The sequence below is a fragment of the Bombina bombina genome, chromosome 5 (genome assembly GCF_027579735.1).
Source record: "Bombina bombina isolate aBomBom1 chromosome 5, aBomBom1.pri, whole genome shotgun sequence".
In the NCBI taxonomy this organism is placed as follows: Eukaryota; Metazoa; Chordata; class Amphibia; order Anura; family Bombinatoridae; genus Bombina; species Bombina bombina.
The window spans coordinates 844,837,743-844,857,127 of record NC_069503.1 but is presented as its reverse complement, the minus strand read 5'-3'; the positions used below and the strand labels follow the sequence as shown (position 1 = coordinate 844,857,127).

Genomic DNA, 19,385 nt, shown 5'->3' with positions numbered 1-19,385 from the left:
CTTCTCTGGGTTGGGTCAGCTTCATCAGATTCCAGACCGACAACATTACCTCAGGGGCTTACATCAACCATCAGGGGTGTACAAGGAGCTTCCTCGGAATGAGGGAGGTGTCTCGGATCTTGGAATGGGTGGAGTCCCACAACTGCTTGCTCTCTGCGATTCACATTCCAGGTGTGGACAACTGGGAAGCAGACTTTCTCAGCAGACAATCCTTCCATCCAAAGACTTGTCACAGATGGGGAGCGCAGGAGATAGATCTCATGGCGTCCAGACTCAATTGCAAGCTACCCCGATACTGGTTGAGGTCCAGGGATCCCCAGTCAGAGCTGATAGATGCCTTAATGGTTCCGTAGGGATTCAGCCTTGCTTACATTTTTCCACCGTTACCACTACCTCGTGTACTGGCCCGCATCAAACAGGAGCGGGCCTCTGCCATTCTGATTGCTCCTTCGTGGCCGCTGAGGACATGGTTTTGCGGATCTGGTGGGGATGTCATACTCTCTGCCGTGGAGGTAACCCTGTCGCAGGGATATGCTGGAACAGGGCCCCTTTCAACATCGAAATCTAGATTCTCTGAGGCTGACTGTGTGGAGATTGAACGCCTAGTCTTGGCCAAGAGAGGCTTTTCTAAAAGTGTGATTGATACTCTAATTCAGGCAAGGAAGCCAGTCACTCATTGCATCTACCATAAGTTGTGGAGGACTTACTTGTTCTGGTGTGAGAAGCAGGGATATCCTTGGCATAAGGTGAAGATATCCAGGATTCTGTCCTTTCTCCAAGACGGTTTGGCGAAAGGTCTTTCTGCTAGTTCCTTAAAGGGACAGATTTCGGCATTATCGGTCTTGTTGCATATGAGACTCGCTGAGCTCCCTGACATCAAATCTTTTGTTCAGGCCCTGTCTAGAATCAGGTCTGTCTTTAGACTGTCTGCTCCCCCATGGAGCTTAAACTTGGTCCTTAAGGTTTTGCAGAGGGTTTGTTTGAACCTATGCATTCCATTGACATTTAAGATTCTGTACTGGAAGGTTCTCTTCCTGTTGGCTATTGCATCGGCATGCAGAGTATCTGAACTGGCTGCCTTGCAAAGTGAGCCTCCTTATCTGGTGTTTCATGCGGATAAGGCTGTGCTTCGCACTGGTTTGGTGTTTCTTCCCAAGGTGGTGTCTAACCGTAACATCAATCAGGAAATAGTTGTTCCTCCTTTGTGTCCTAACCCTTCTTTTTCTAAGGAGCGGTTACTTCATAACCTGGATGTGGTTCGTGCCTTGAAGTTCTATCTTCAGGCTACTAAAGTTTTCAGGCAGTCTACATCTCTTTTTGTTGTGTATTCTGGGAAGCTCAAGGGGCAAAGGGCCTCTGCTACTTCTTTGTCCTTTTGGTTGAGGAGTTTGATTCGCTTGGCTTATGAGACAGCGGGACATAAGCCTCCTCAGAGGATCACGGCTCATTCAACTAGAGCTGTGGCTTCTTCTTGGGCCTTCAAGAATGAGGCCTCTATGGAGCAAATTTGTAAGGCGGCTACCTGGTCCTCCTTACACACTTTTACACACTTTTACAAAGTTTTACAAATTCTAAGTTTTTGCTTCTGCAGAAGCTGTTTTTGGGAGAAAGGTTTTGCAGGCTGTGGTGCCCTCTGATTAGGGTCCGCGTTTTTACGATCATGGTTTCATTCAGTGTCCTCTAGAGCTTGGGTATTTGCTCCCAACAGTAATGAATGAAGCCATAGACTCTCCTCATCTTTAGATGGAAAACAAATTATGCTTACCTGATAATTTAATTTCCATCGAGGGGAGGAGAGTCCACGGCTCCCGCCGGTATCTCCGATGGGCAGACCTAAATTTATATTTTTCTGGCACCATTTATACCCTGATATTTCTCCTACTGTTCCTTGTTCCCTCGGCAGGATGACTTGGGGATAAGGGAAGTGGGGGAGGTATTTAAGCCTTTGGCTGGGGTGTCTTTGCCTCCTCTTGGTGGCCAGGCTCTTAATTCCCAACAGTAATGAATGAAGCCGCGGACTCTCCTCCCCTCGATGGAAATGAAATTATCAGGTTAAGCATAATTTATGTTTTGTCTGTAACCACACTTTGTGTGCCTTTATTTAAACAGCAGGGCAACTGTGCAACCCACACTTAAAAACTCGTATCCCTAGTTCAAACACCTTACTCAAAATAGCTTTTGAGAAGTTGTTAACACAGAGGTTCACTTTGAAACAAACAAGCCCATACCATTAACTGGGTTATCTTTAGAGGATATTAGGGGATAAAATGATAATATTAAGGTAAATAAAACCCAGGCCCAGATGGAATACACCTAAGAGTTTTACAGCAATTTAGCACTGTTATAGCTTAACCTCTACTCTTAATTTTTCAAGACTCATTATCCTTAGGCATAGTCCTCCAGGACCGGTGTAAAGCTGATTTGGTACCACTTTTTTTTAAAAGGGAAGCAGGGCTGATCCAGGAAGCTATAGACCAGGTAGTCTGACATATGGGGGGGGGATACTTGAAGGGATTATATTGAGGAGTATATTTGTGTAAACAAGATTATGAGTTTAAATCGGCATGGTTTTATGAGGAATAGGTCATGACAAATTAATCTAATTAGTTTCTAAGAGGAAGTAAGTAAAAATATAGATAAAGGGGAATCAGTTGATGTGATATACTTGGATTTTGCAAAGGCATTTGATACAGTACCACATGAGAGATTAATGTACACAATTAAGGGACTGGGAATAGTTGAATATGTTAACTCATGGATAAATAAATAAATAAATAAAAGACAGGGAGCAACGAGTAATAGTGAACAGATCATACTCAGATTGGACAAAGTTAATCAGTGGAGTCCCCCAGGGATCAGAACTGGGCCAAGTTATTTTTAATATTTTTTATTAATGACTTGGAGCAAGGGTTAAATAGCAACATATCTATTTTTGCAGATAATACAAAGTTGTGTAAGGTCATTAAGTCAGTGTAGGATGAAATTGTTTTGCAAGGGGATTATCAAAAAATAGAAGAATGGGCAGGTAAATTAAAAAATGAGATTTAATACTGGAAAAATTCTACATTTTGAAAGTAAAAATAAGCAGGCAACCTATTTTTTAAATTGGACTAGAGATAGCATAACAGAGGAGGAAAGGGATTTTGGAGTAGTAATAGATAAGCTAAAGATGGGCGCAGGGCTGTGGCTTCTAAGGCTAATAAGGTTCTAGCATGTATTAAAAGATGCATTGATGCAAGGGAGGAAAGCATAATTCTGTCACTATATAAATACCTGGTAAGACTTCACCTTGAGTATGGAGTGCAGTTCTGGAAACCAATCTAAAAAAAAAGACTTTCTAGACTTAGAAAAAGTCCAGAGAGGGGCCACAAAACTAATAAGGGGATGGAGAGTTAAAGCTATGAGGATAGGTTAGCAAAACCGGGTATGTTTTCTCTAGAAAAATGGCGCTTGAGAGGTGACATGATTACTTTATATAAATATATTCAAGATACAGAGATGGCAGAAGCTCTGTTTATTCCAAGAAAATTGTTTGTGACAAAGTCACAATTTAAGGCTGAAGGAAAGGAGATTAAATCTCCTGAAACGGAAACGTTTTATTCACTGTAAGAGCAATCAAATTGTGGACCCTTCTCTGAACTGGAGCGGTGTCTCCAATCTTTTAACTGCTTGCTAAGGCACCTCTTTTATGACTTACCTAGCATTTTTGGAAACCATTGAACTAGAGTGAGATAAATTGTAGGAGCTTAGCCGAAGTTTAGAGCTATTATATTCCTATTGCTGTATTAGCAACGATAAATTTGTGAGTGTTGTCTAAACTTTTCCAGGTTGTACAATATCTCTTAATAAGGTCTCATACTAACAGCAGCAAAGACAGCATTTGCACTGTGCCTTAGCAATGTGTTTTTAACTTTCTTTTTCTACATGTGTACGTGTGATGGTAAATATAGTATCCAATTGCTGACAACTACTATACTTTTATTAAAAGTTATTTTTTATGAATGTTTCACTATTCTCAATGGTACAAATGATTAGTATAATTCTAGTGTAAACACTCACTTAAAGGGACAGTCTAGTCAAAATTAAACTTTCATGATTCAGATAGGGCATGAAAATTTAAACAACTTTCCAATTGGCTTTTATCACTAAATTTGCTTTGTTCCCTTGGTGGTATTTTTGAAAAGCTAAACCTAGGTAGGCTCAAACTGATTTCTAAACCGTTGAAAACCGCCTCTTAGCAGTTCATGTGTGTCATATAGATAACAATATGCTCACTCCCATGTAGTTATTTAGGAGTCTGCACTGATTGGCTAAACTGCATGCCTGTCAAAAGCACTGAGATAAGGGGGCAGTCTGCAGATGCCTAGATACAAGATAATCACAGAAGTATAAAGTATATTAATATAACTGTGTTGGTTATGCAAAACTGGGGAATGAGTAATAAAGGGATTATCCATCTTTTAAAACAATAACAATTCTGGTGTAGACTGTCCCTTTAATAAGTCTATAGACTTATTATATGTAAGGGACAAACACACAGTATTGTTATTTTGCTATATTGGGCTTAATTTATCATTCACGGCAGACAGGAGACATATGCGCCCCTGTCTGCCCGGTTTCTCCTCTGGCATTTACCATTTTACACAAGCTCATGTTTCTATTCAAAACTGTAATGCACCCATGTGCATTTTCATTTGGGGCGGAATGTCCCTTTAAGAAAATTACTTAAAACCATCATAAAGTCAGGATATTGTATGTAGTTACCTTGTCCGTTGTTATTGTTTCCAAACTAATAATGTGTTTATTCTAATTGATAGCTCTTCTGCTTTCTTTACAGCCAATCCCTGTGTTCTTTATTTTGCACAATGCAGCTGAAACTGTGGTTTATGGAGTCCAACGTGTAATCCTCAAAGAGGTATGTTTGATTTAAATGTACATTTACTAAGTGAATATGATACAAAATGATGTATGGAAAGAAAAGAATTACCTCGGCACAATATGCAGGTTTTGTTTAAATCTTGAAGAAATAAGTCATATTTATTAGTATAAACTGCATATGATGAAGAGCTAATTAGACAAGTTGAATACTATTTCTATTAAAAAAAATACCATTAAGGGACATAGATATTCAAATTAAACTTTCATGATCAGACAGAGCGTGCAACTTTACAAAATTTTCAATTTCTTTTTCATGAGCAAATTTGCCTCTTTTTCGTGTAAACATGTTATACTTCTAGTGCTGAAGACGTGCTCGCTCCTGAGCCTACCTAGGTATTCTGTCATGGAAACAAGCTAAGTTTCAACAAAGGATACAGAGAGAAATAAGTGCTTTTGATAATAGAAGTAAATTGGAAAGTTTTGCTGTTTTTATATTGCTTACTCTATGAGAATTTATTATTTGACGTCTGTGTCACTTTTAAGGTGTTTCATTTTAACTTTGAAGCTGACAGGTGGTAGTATTAAGTGATATAGGGGTTAAACGCACATCATGTCTTGTTGGCACAAGCATTATAGGGGAATTAAACTATTTTTATTTATTGCATCTGAAAGTGTGCGCTTGTGTGTGATAGAAATATTTTGACACTATCCCCTACTGTAGTACTGTAAATCCTTATTTTGCCTACTTCCTCCTTTTAATCGTCGTTTGTTTAATCATCTAAGAACCCCTAAATGAAAAAGAAAAACCTAAATAAAACAGGATTCTCTAGTTCCTCATTTTCATTCTATTTAGACCTAATCTCTCAAAGTAATTCTCTACCTTTCAACTAATGCTTGAAGGAAAATGCTATCTAAATGTGTTTTAGTAAGGCACAGAACAAGATCAATGTCAAAATTTAAACCCTACTCAATTTTTGATTGGCTGAAAAGAATATTCCAATATATGATGATGTTAACCAAAAATAAAAGATGTAACTGGTATGCTGTTTATTTACATGTATAGGTAGCACATAGATACTTTCATATTCTAAATAGTTTCTTTAAAGTGATTGTAAACTTTAACCTTTTTATTTACAATCGCCTAGATTACGAGTTTTGCGCTATAGAGGGGGTGCAAAACGAACGCTACAAAAGTTACCCTCCATAGCTCTGCCATTAAAAGTTTCTAAAAAGCCTCCTTGTGTGTGCGATATGGTGGCGATGAGCTCCATACCGCACAAAATCCAAGGGCTGAGAATACGTACTCGTGCACGCTTTCCTCATAGACATCAATCAGGAGAAGGTGTTAGTTTTTTTTCTAACACCTGAAGCACGGAATGGCGATCGCCGTAACGCAACCCTGTTGATGTCTATAGGAAAAAAAAAATCAGTTTAAACCTAGCATAAACCCCAAGTCTAAACACCCCTAATCTGCCGCCCCAGACATCGCCGACACCGAAATAAAGTTATTAACCCCTAATCTGCCGCTCCCGACAACGCCGCCACTAATAAAAGTTATTAACCCCTATTCTGCTGCTCCCTGACATCGCTGCCACTATAATAAAATTATTAACCCCTATTCCCCCGCACCTCAACATCGCAGACACTATAATAAAGCTATTAACCCCTATTCCTGCCGCTCCCCGACATCACCGCCACTATATAAAGTTATTAACCCCTAAACTTCTGGCCTCCCACATCACCGTCACTTAATAAACCTATTAACCCCTAAACCGCCAGCCCCCACATCGCAAAAAACTAAATTAAACTATTAACCCCTAAACCTAACACCCCCCTAACTTTATATTAAAATTACAAGATCCCAATCTTAAAATAAATAAAAACTAAGTTTAAACTAACAATTAACCTAACATAATTTGATTTGAATAGCCAATAGAATTTCAGTAGCACTCATCCTATTGGATGGTTTGAATTTCAAAAATCAAATCAGCCAATAGGAATGCAAGGGACGCCTTTTTGAAAAGGCTCCCTTGCATTGAAGATTCAGTGTACGGCGGTGACCGTATGAAGACGATGCTCCGCACAGGATGGCTTCAAGGATGGACCCACTCCACGCTGCCGGGATGAAGATAGAAGACGCTGCCTTGATGGATGAAGACTTTGCTGCCTGGATGTCCGGACTTCAGAAACTGTAAGTGGATCATCGGGGGTTAGTGTTAGGTTTTTCTTTTCTTAACTTTTTTTGGGTGTTTTTTTTTTTTTTTAGATTAGGGTTTGGGCTTTTTTAAAAGCACAAAATGTTTTTTTAAGGGCAATGCAAAAGAGCTAAATGCTCTTTTAAGGGCAATGCCCATACAAATGCACTTTTCAGGGCAATGGGTAGCTTAGGTTTTTGTTGGTTAGGTTTTTTATTTTGGGGGGTTGGTTGGGTGGTGGGTTTTAGTGTTGGGGGGTCTTTGTATTTTTTTACAGGTAAAAGAGCTGATTTCTTTAGGCAATGCCCTACAAAAGGCCCTTTTAAGGTAGTTTATTGTAGGCTTTTTTTTTTATTTGGGGGGTCTTTTTTATTTTTATAGGGCTATTAGATTAGGTGTAATTGTTTTTATTTTTTATAATTTCTTTTGTTATTTTTTGTAATTTAGTATTTTTTATTTTTTGTAATTTTAGAATTACATTTTTTTAGTAGTGTTAGTTTATTTTTAATGTGTAATTTAGTTTATTTAATTGGTAGTTATTTTAATTTTAGTATAATAGTTATGTTAGGTTAATTGTTAGTTTAAACTTAGGTTTTTATAATTTCACAGGTAAGTTTTTATTTATTTTAAGATAGGGATATTGTAATTTTAATTTAAAGTTAGGGGGTTGTTAGGTTTAGGGGTTAATAGTTTAACTTAGTGGTGGTGATGTGGGAGGCCAGAAGTTTAGAGGTTAATAACTTTATTTAATGGCGGCTATGTCGGAATAGGGTTTAATATCTTTATTATAGTGTTGGGGTGCAGGGGAATAGGGGTTATTAACTTTATTATAGTGGTGACGATATCGGGGAGCCGCAGAATAGAAGTTAATAAATTTTATCAGTGGCGGCAATGTCGGGAGCGGCAAATTAGGGGTTAATAAGTTTCATTTAGTGTTTGCTATGCGGGAGGGTGGCGGAATAGGGGTTAATAGGTAGTTTATGGGTGTTAGTGTACTTTGTAACATTTTAGTTATGAGTTTTGTGTAACAGTTTTGTTATGCAAAACTCATAACTACTGGTTTCAGATTTCGGAACGGATTGTGTCGGTATAGACTGGAACGCAAGCATTTTAGCCTCACCTCACAACCTGTAATACTGGCGCTATGGAAATCCCACGCAAAAACGTCATTTTTTTGAGTGCGGGATTGACGTTGCGGTACAGGCTAATATGCTTGCGGTACAGCTATACCGACAAGACTCGTAATGGCTGCTTTACGGTTTTTACGCTGAAATAGCCATTTTTCAGCGTTAAAACCGTAACGCAAAACTCGTAATCTAGGTGTAAATTAGTAATCGTAAAATAAAAGATGGGGACTTTAATTCATGAAAATCTTTGTAAATGTTTACTTTATTTAATAATTACACTTTCATGCCTTCATATATTCCGCCGTTCCTCTGCCCGTAACAGATACTCTTTCTTATTTCAGTGACGATTCATGCTGTAGCCAATCGTATTGTGCCCACTTTGATGTCCAAAGCCAAGGTTGTTTTTTTTTGTGTTGGACGCAAAGGGGGCGCAATATGATTGTCTACATCTTTTACTTTATGATTACATAAAAAGGTTAAAGTTTAAAATCACTTTAATTATTATATACCTGTATTCTATTTCAACCAAATATGAAATGGGAATTAAAACAGATAACTACCCATGGGGAGTGGAGCAGTTTGCATAGGTTGTGTTTATATCTGAGACCATTCCAGTTGTTTAGAGAACCTGATTAGTTTGTGCTTTTGAGAGTCATTGCACCAAGCAAGCCAGTACTTTGTAGTAAGAATACTGACGCAAGTATTCTAATTAATTAGAAGACACATTTCAAGCAGTTTTGTTTGCAGGGTTCTATACTTTTTTAGTTCAACAAACTTGACGACTTAAAGAGACAGGCTACACCAGAATTTTTATTGTTTAAAAATATAGATAATCCCTTTATTACACATTCCATAGTTTTGCAAAACCAGCACTGTTATATTAATACACTCTTTACCTCTGTGATTACCTTGTATCTAAGCCTCTGCAGGCTGCCCCCTGATTTCAGTTCTTTTGACAGACTTGCATTTTAGCCAATCAGTGCTGACTCCTAGGTAACTCCACATGCGTGAACACAATGTAATCTATATGGCACATATAAACGAACGCCCTCGAGTTGTGAAAAAAAATGTATTCAGATAAAAGGCAGCTTTCAAGGGCTAAGAAATTAGCATATGAGCCTACCTAGGTTTAGCTTTCAACCAAGAATACCGAGAACAAAGCAAAATTGATGACAAAAGTAAATTATAAAGTTGTTTAAAATGACATGCCCTATCTGAATCATGAAAGTTTATTTTTTGACTAGACTGTCCCTTTTAAAAATACAATTTGGTCTGTTTTGAACAGCATATTCTTAGCTTTTTAAATTCATTTTATAAATGCATTAGAAATTATTCAATTTGTTACAAAATGTCTATACACAAAGGAAATGGTTTAAAAACATTTATCACTAATTGTGTTTGCCAAGTTTGCATTGTTTTACAGCACAAGTATTACGTGTTGTTTATCTTCCTGTAGCCAGTATTGGACAGATTTAAAGTGCCATAAAACATGTTGAGATCTGTGCATATCTTAAAAGGGCTAATTAAGTAAAAATAGCATTAAAATAATGTTTAAAAATGAGCAAAATTAGTTACACAGCTAAGCTGCCTGAGGAAGTCTGATCCACCTCCTCTTATCAGTGTTTAGCATCAGAAACACAGGCATTGTATTTCAACTAAGTTCACAGCAGCTTATTTGCTTCTAGGTATGTTCCAGCAGATAATGAGTGTTAAAGTATTGTATTCTACCAATTCAAAGGTGAAGATAGTATGTCCCTTTAAATGACCTCCTGCACATATCAACCAATCGCTGAACAGCATGTAGGAGAGTCCGGGTTCTGAATTCTGCAGAATACAAACCAGCTTCTCCAGGGATAGTGTAAAAATCATTATAGTGCAAAAGTTACATACTCTAATTTGTTAAAGCACATCATTTTAACACTATCGACCCTGCAACTCTGTGAGTGTGGTTGGTCTACGTGATGCAGCTGCTCCTTGGCTGTATCCAATCCGGACCAGCTGTTCTCTGCGGCTCCCAATTGGTATTTAAATATGTGTTTAATTTTTATAGTTTCACAGGTCAACAGTGCTAAAATAACATGCTCCTAAGAAATAAGAGGATATCATTCTTGCACTATATTTATTTTTAATTTGCATGTTTTGTTTTCTTTTATATCTAGCAATCCTCATACACAAGATCTTTGAGGTAAGTGATTTGTTTTGTTTTGTTTTCTGATGGGGTTGCTTCTGTTTTTCTCATTGGCTTTCTGAAGAGTTTGTTAATTTTATATTATGCTGTATTCTTCTTCTTTTTATTATTTTTATTTATCAATAAAGTTAAAGCCACACATTTCTCCAACATTGGTGTGTCCGGTCCACGGCTTCATCCTTACTTGTGGGATATTCTCTTCCCCAACAGGAAATGGCAAAGAGTCCCAGCAAAGCTGGTCACATGATCCCTCCTAGGCTCCGCCCACCCCAGTCATTCTCTTTGCCGTTGCACAGGCAACATCTCCACGGAGATGGTTAAGAGTTTTTTGGTGTTTAAATTTAGTTTTATTCTTCTATCAAGTGTTTGTTATTTTAAAATAGTGCTGGTATGTACTATTTACTCTGAAACAGAAAAGGATGAAGATTTCTGTTTGTAAGAGGAAGATGATTTTAGCAGACAGTAACTGAAATCAATTGCTGTTTCCACACAGGACTGTTGAGATGAAGTAACTTCAGTTGGGGGAAACAGTTAGCAGTCTTTTCTGCTTAAGGTATGACTAGCCATATTTCTAACAAGACCATGTAATGCTGGAAGGCTGTCATTTCCCCTCATGGGGACCAGTAAGCCATTTTCTTAGTTAAACATAAAAGAATAAAGGGCTTCAAAAAGGGCTTAAAAACTGGTAGACATTTTTCTGGGCTAAAACAATTGCTTTACTAGGCATATTATGCAGATTCTAACTAATTATTGGTATTATAATCTTGGGGAACGTTTAGAAAAACGGCAGGCACTGTGTTGGACACCTTTTTCAGATGGGGGGCCTTTCTAGTTATAGACAGAGCCTCATTCTGGGACTGTATAGGGGTTAAATGTAAAAATGGCTCCGGTTCCGTTAATTTAAGGGTTAATTTAAGGGTTAAAGTTAAAGCCAATGTGTCTCCCCATTTAAATTTATATGATAATTGTGCCATAGTGTCCAAACAAAGTAAGGACAGTATTGCAACAGATAATGATATTGCCCAAGATGATTCCTCAAATGAGGGGAGTAAACATGATACTTCATCATCCCCTACTGTGTCTACACCAGTTATGCCCACACAGGAGGCCCCTAGTACATCTAGTGCGCCAATACTTATTACCATGCAACAATTAACGGCTGTAATGGATAACTCCATAGCAAATCTTTTATCCAAAATGCCTACTTATCAGAGAAAGCTCGATTGCTCTGTTTTAAACACTGAAGAGCAAGAGGACGCTGATGATAACTGTTCTGACATACCCTCACACCAATCTCAAGGGGCCATGAGGGAGGTTTTGTCTGATGGAGAAATTTCAGATTCAGGAAAAATTTCTCATCAAGCTGAACCTGATGTTGTGACATTTAAATTTAAATTAGAACATCTCCGCGCACTGCTTAAGGAGGTGTTATCTACTCTGGATGATTGTGACAATTTGGTCATTCCAGAGAAATTATGTAAGATGGACAAGTTCCTAGAGGTTCCGGTGCCCCCGACGCTTTTCCTATACCCAAGCGGGTGGCGGACATAGTAAATAAAGAGTGGGAAAGGCCCGGCATACCTTTTGTTCCCCCCCCTATATTTAAGAAATTATTTCCTATAGTCGACCCCAGAAAGGACTTATGGCAGACAGTCCCCAAGGTCGAGGGGGCGGTTTTTACTCTAAACAAACGCACTACTATTCCTATCGAAGATAGTTGTGCTTTCAAAGATCCTATGGATAAGAAATTAGAGGGTTTGCTTAAAAAGATTTTTGTACAGCAAGGTTACCTTCTACAACCAATTTCATGCATTGTTCCTGTCACTACGGCAGCGTGTTTCTGGTTCGAGGAACTAGAAAAATCGCTCAGTAAAGAATCTTCGTATGAGGAGGTTATGGACAGAGTTCAAGCACTTAAATTGGCTAACTCTTTTGTTTTAGATGCCGCTTTGCAATTAGCTAGATTAGCGGCGAAAAATTCAGGGTTTGCTGTCGTGGCGCGCAGAGTGCTTTGGCTAAAGTCTTGGTCAGCGGATGTGTCTTCCAAGACAAAATTGCTTAACATTCCTTTCAAAGGTAAAACATTATTTGGACCTGATTTGAAAGAGATTATTTCAGACATCACTGGGGGAAAGGGCCACGCCCTCCCACAGGATAGGTCTTTTAAGGCTAATAATAAGCCTAATTTTCGTCCCTTTCGCAGAAACGGACCAGTCTCTAATTCTGTATCCTCTAAGCAAGAGGGTAATACTTCACAACCCAAACCAGCCTGGAAACCAATGCAAGGCTGGAACAAGGGTAAGCAGGCCAAGAAGCCTACCACTGCTACCAAAACAGCATGAAGGGATAGCCCCCGATCCGGGACCGGATCTAGTGGGGGGCAGACTTTCTCTCTTTGCTCAGGCTTGGGCAAGAGATGTTCAGGATCCTTGGGCGCTAGAAATAGTTTCTCAAGGTTATCTCCTGGAATTCAAGGAACTACCCCCAAGGGGAAGGTTCCACAGGTCTCAATTATCTTCAAACCAAATAAAGAGACAGGCATTCTTACATTGTGTAGAAGACCTGTTAAAGATGGGAGTGATACATCCAGTTCCAATAAGAGAACAAGGAATGGGATTTTATTCCAATCTGTTCATAGTTCCCAAAAAAGAGGGAACATTCAGACCAATTTTGGATCTAAAGATCCGAAACAAATTTCTCAGGGTACCATCGTTCAAAATGGAAACTATTCGAACGATCCTACCTACTATCCAGGAAAATCAATTTATGACTACCGTGGATTTAAAGGATGCGTACCTACATATTCCTATCCACAAGGAACATCATCAGTTCCTAAGGTTCGCTTTTCTGGACAAGCATTACCAGTTTGTGGCACTTCCATTTGGATTAGCCACTGCTCCAAGGATTTTCACAAAGGTACTAGGGTCCCTTCTAGCAGTTCTAAGACCAAGGGGCATTGCAGTAGTACCTTACTTGGACGACATCCTGATTCAAGCGTCGTCCCTGTCAAAATCAAAGGCTCATACGGACATCGTCCTAGCCTTTCTCAGATCTCACGGATGGAAGGTGAACAAAGAAAAAAGTTCTCTGTCCCCGTCAACAAGAGTTCCCTTCTTGGGAACAATAATAGATTCCTTAGAAATGAGGATTTTTCTGACAGAGGTCAGAAAATCAAAACTTCTAAGCTCTTGTCAAGTACTTCATTCTGTTCCTCGTCCTTCCATAGCACAGTGCATGGAAGTAATAGGATTGATGGTTGCAACAATGGACATAGTTCCTTTTGCACGAATTCATCTAAGACCATTACAACTGTGCATGCTCAGACAGTGGAATGGGGATTATACAGACTTGTCTCCGACGATTCAAGTAGATCAAAAGACCAGAGATTCACTCCGTTGGTGGCTGACCCTGGACAGTCTGTCACAGGGAATGAGCTTCCGCAGACCAGAGTGGGTCATTGTCATGACCGACGCCAGCCTAGTGGGCTGGGGCGCGGTCTGGGAATCCCTGAAAGCTCAGGGTCTATGGTCTCGGGAAGAGTCTCTTCTCCCGATAAACATTCTGGAACTGAGAGCGATATTCAATGCTCTCAGAGCTTGGCCTCAACTAGCAAAGGCCAAATTCATAAGGTTTCAGTCAGACAACATGACGACCGTTGCATATATCAATCATCAGGGGGGAACAAGGACTTCCCTGGCGATGAAAGAAGTGACCAAGATAATTCAATGGGCGGAGGATCACTCCTGCCACTTGTCTGCGATCCACATTCCAGGAGTGGAAAATTGGGAAGCGGATTTTCTGAGTCGTCAGACATTCCATCCGGGGGAGTGGGAACTCCATCCGGAAATCTTTGCCCAAATAACTCAATTATGGGGCATTCCAGACATCGATCTGATGGCGTCTCGTCAGAACTTCAAGGTTCCTTGCTACGGGTCCAGATCCAGGGATCCCAAGGCGACCCTAGTAGCTTATGTATTCCCACCGTTTCCTCTCATCCCCAGGCTGGTAGCCAGGATCAATCAGGAGAGGGCCTCGGTGATCTTGATAGCTCCTGCGTGGCCACGCAGGACTTGGTATGCAGACCTGGTCAATATGTCATCGGCTCCACCATGGAAGCTACCTTTGAGACAGGACCTTCTTGTTCAGGGTCCATTCGAACATCCGAATCTGGTTTCCCTCCAACTGACGGCTTGGAGATTGAACGCTTGATTTTATCAAAGCGTGGGTTTTCAGATTCTGTAATAGATACTCTGATTCAGGCTAGAAAGCCTGTAACTAGAAAAATTTACCATAAAATATGGAAAAAATATATCTGTTGGTGTGAATCTAAAGGATTCCCATGGAACAAGATAAAAATTCCTAAGATTCTATCCTTTCTACAAGAAGGTTTGGAGAAAGGATTATCTGCAAGTTCTCTGAAGGGACAGATCTCTGCTTTATCTGTTTTACTTCACAAAAGACTGGCAGCTGTGCCAGATGTTCAAGCATTTGTTCAGGCTTTGGTTAGGATCAAGCCTGTTTACAGACCTTTGACTCCTCCCTGGAGTCTAAATCTAGTTCTTTCAGTTCTTCAAGGGGTTCCGTTTGAACCCTTACATTCCGTAGATATTAAGTTATTATCTTGGAAAGTTTTGTTTTTAATTGCAATTTCATCTGCTAGAAGAGTTTCAGAGTTATCTGCTCTGCAGTGTTCTCCGCCCTATCTGGTGTTCCATGCAGATAAGGTGGTTTTGCGTACTAAGCCTGGTTTTCTTCCGAAAGTTGTTTCCAACAAAAATATTAACCAGGAGATAGTTGTACCTTCTTTGTGTCCGAATCCAGTTTCAAAGAAGGAACGTTTGTTACACAATTTGGACGTAGTCCGTGCTCTAAAATTCTATTTAGAGGCTACTAAAGATTTCAGACAAACATCTTCCTTGTTTGTTGTTTATTCTGGTAAAAGGAGAGGTCAAAAAGCGACTTCTACCTCTCTTTCCTTTTGGCTTAAAAGCATTATCCGATTGGCTTATGAGACTGCCGGACGGCAGCCTCCTGAAAGAATCACAGCTCACTCCACTAGGGCTGTGGCTTCCACATGGGCTTTCAAGAACGAGGCTTCTGTTGACCAGATATGTAAGGCAGCGACTTGGTCTTCACTGCACACTTTTGCCAAATTTTACAAATTTGATACTTTTGCTTCTTCGGAGGCTATTTTTGGGAGAAAGGTTTTGCAAGCCGTGGTGCCTTCCATTTAGGTGACCTGATTTGCTCCCTCCCTTCATCCGTGTCCTAAAGCTTTGGTATTGGTTCCCACAAGTAAGGATGAAGCCGTGGACCGGACACACCAATGTTGGAGAAAACAGAATTTATGCTTACCTGATAAATTACTTTCTCCAACGGTGTGTCCGGTCCACGGCCCGCCCTGGTTTTTTAATCAGGTCTGATGAATTATTTTCTCTAACTACAGTCACCACGGTATCATATGGTTTCTCCTATATATATTTCCTCCTGTCCGTCGGTCGAATGACTGGGGTGGGCGGAGCCTAGGAGGGATCATGTGACCAGCTTTGCTGGGACTCTTTGCCATTTCCTGTTGGGGAAGAGAATATCCCACAAGTAAGGATGAAGCCGTGGACCGGACACACCGTTGGAGAAAGTAATTTATCAGGTAAGCATAAATTCTGTTTTTAATACATTTGGGGGAAAAAAATTGCTTCCACGAAAGCGATATTTACAAATGTGCGCTGGTATTACAAGTTAGGTACAAAGCGAATGCAACCTCGCGTTCGCATTGCTGAGCGCCAAGACATGGCGTGAGAACTAGTGCAGCAAAGTGGGTAAGTCATGCAGCGATGGGCAGCAGATTGTAAATATATATGTTTATGAATATATATATATTTATGTGTTAATATGTATATATACACATAACACATGAATATATATGTAAATAAGCGTATACATATATATTTACAGGGAACACATTTCCCATAGACTGCTATGTAAAGGCACTTTTCATTGCCGTTTTTTTCTAATACCCCACAGCCGCTACTTTTAACCCCTAAAAACGGCTTTTTGTAGTCTTCTTTTTTTTTATTGAATTTTTTTAAATTAAAAAATAAAATAAAAACAATACTCTTTACTTTGGGGTAATTGGGGTTATGTTGAAAATTAACCAGAGGTCTGACCTCTGGTTAATTTTCTGAGTGCTAATCGCTACCGCAAGCTCGCACGTAAATGGGCAAATTTACCTGTTTAATCTAGCCCTTAGTGTTTTGTTTGGAAATAAATAATTTTTGTATCTAATCTTCAGGCTGTTAGTATTCAGGTATGATGTTACTGTCACATGATGGAATTGCCTGGATCTTGTGACAGATCTGTGTTAGAGATATTGTTGAATTGTTGTTGTTCTTTATGTGCAGGTTATACAGGGTACATTGCATACATGAGAGAGACTGCTCTTAAAGGGACAGTAAAGTCAAAATTTAAACTTTCATAATTCAGATTGAGCATGCAATTTTACACACCTTTCCATTCTACTTCAATTGTCTAATTTGCTTAATGTTCTTGGTATTATTTATTGAAAAACATATATATGTAGGCTTATCAGCAGTAGCATCAGGCACTAACTGTTAATTGGTGGCTCTTGTCATTGGTTAACCCAATGTATTCAGCTGGCTCCCACTAGTGCGCTGCTGCCCCTTCAACAAAGGATACTAAGAGAATAAAGCAAATTTGATAATAGAGCATACAAATGTAAATAACATTCCAATTTACTTCTAAGTGAATCATGAAAGAAAAGATTTGGGATTCATGTTCCCCTAAAAGTACAATAGTTTGTGTATTCACTATTATACAAAGTGAACTAAAGGTACAGACACTCTCAAGCTTACAGTCTCAAAGAGAGGGAGATGACATTGAAGGTGAAAAAGAAAGTGAAGGAAAGTAAGTGTAATAAACTAAAGGAATTTATTATGGGGTCGATTTATCAAGCTGGGACGGACAGGGGCGTATGCTCCCCTGTCTGATGCAGCTTGCTTCTGGCTGGCTGAATTACGCTGCCGGTATTCAGCATTGCACAAAAACACAATTTTGCGCTCTTGTGCAACGTGTGAGAACCTGCAGTTGTGGGGGGGGGGGGGGGGGGGGGGGGGGGCTGGCCAAAGCCTTTGACAAATCGACCCCTATGAGTAGAAAAGAAAATAATCGTAAATGATGTTAGCAAATCAAAGTTGCCAGTTAGTAAACGCTGTGAAAAGTGAAGGAGTTACAATGATGAAGATCAAATGTGTTTAACATAGATTTTGTTCCATTAGGAGCAACAGAATCTTAAGCCTAGAGGAGCCCTGTTCTGTACATGAGCCAAGTGCTGAGGAATATTTTGTCTTTTTATCATGCTGAGCACAATGAAACATGACATGTGACAAGACACAGAGGGGGATATCTATCAAGCCGTCAACTTTGTTGCATTCGAAGGCACAAATACGCTCGCCTAACATTGCGGCCGCGGACCTGAATACGCTTTCCATATTTATAAAAAAAAAAACGTCAAAAAGACGCACATCAAGTAAGAGGCGATGAGCATTCAACTGTTGTTAACTAATGGTCATCGATCTCGTTGCTATTCGGCTTTTTACCAACTTTATATATATCCTGTCACTAAACGCCGCCACTGTACTAAAATGCTTAACCCCTATCCCGCCGCTCCCGGACCCCACCACAACTAAATAAAAGTAATAACCCCTATTCCGCCGCTCACGGACCCCACTGCAACTAAATAAAAGTATTAACTCGTATTCCGCCGCTCCCGGACCCCGCAGCAACGAAATAAAAGTATTAACCCCTATTCCGCCGCTCCCGGACCCTGCCGTAACTAAATAAAAGAATTAACCCCTATTCCGCTGCTTCTGGACCCCACCGCAACTAAATAAACATATTAACCCCTAAACCCCTGGCCTCCCACATCACTACCACTAACTAAACCTATTAACCCCTGAAACGCCAGCCCCCCACATCGCCATAAACTAAATTAAGCTATTAACCCCTAAACCTAACAACCCGCTAACTTTACATTAAAATTACAACATCCCTATCTTATAATAAATTAAAACTTACCTGTAGAATTAAATTAAACTGTATTAATCTATTAATTAACCTACCCTAACTATTATACTAAAATTACATTAAACTACCAATTAAATTAACTATATTACATATTAGTTAGTACATTTTATTTAGTTGCGGTGGGGTCCGGAAGCGGCGGAATAGGGGTTAATACATTTATTTAGTTGCGGCAGGATCCAGGAGCGGCGGGATAGGTGTTAATAACTTTATTTAGGTTGCGGCGGGGTCCGGGAGCGGAAAAATATGGGGTAATAACATTATGTAGGTTGCGGCGATGTCTGGGCGGCAGATTAGGGGTGTTTAGACTCAGGGCTTATGTTAGGGTATTAGGTGTAAACGTTACTGGTTTTCTACCATAGAAATCAATGGGATATCTGGAAGCATCGAACATAAGATTTCGCTGCTTTCAGACTCCCATTAATTCCTATGGCATCCGCGGCCTCCAGGGTGGCGGATTGAAAACCAGGTGCGCTGGGCCGGAATAGCCACGAGCGTACCGGTTAACTATTTGATAACTTTTAAAAAGTGTCAAATAGTGCCAAATGAGTTTTCGGAACATCTGTAATGACGTAAGCATCGATCTGTGTCGGATTGAGACTGGCGGATCGTATGTTACGTCACAGATTTCAACTTTTGCCGGTCTATCGGCTTTGATAACTAGGTCAAATCAAGTTAGCCACAATTACGCTGCAGAATTCCAGCGTATTTGCGGATGACGGCTTTATAGATACTCTTGTGTTTGATAGTTTGCAAGTTTGTGTTAGATTCTTAATGTGAGCCTGAATTAGTAAAGAGGATATTAGTTCTTAGGCTTTTATTGTGTCTTACCAAAACAATTTATATTAGACTGTTAAAGGAAAAGAAATAGTGCTGCATACATACAGTTACTGTAAAAGG

At 39.7% G+C, this 19,385-nt stretch overlaps 1 protein-coding gene across 1 annotated transcript in view; it reads left to right on the top strand.

The window, feature by feature from the left end:
* Positions 1-19,385, top strand: part of TMEM241 (transmembrane protein 241) — a 461,780-nt gene that overhangs the window by 173,700 nt on the left and 268,695 nt on the right. Inside the window, exons 5-6 of the mRNA XM_053715869.1 lie at positions 4,818-4,915; positions 10,360-10,385. Coding sequence (XP_053571844.1) covers positions 4,818-4,915; positions 10,360-10,385 — 124 coding nt within the window. The remainder of the gene's footprint in view (positions 1-4,817; positions 4,916-10,359; positions 10,386-19,385) is intronic.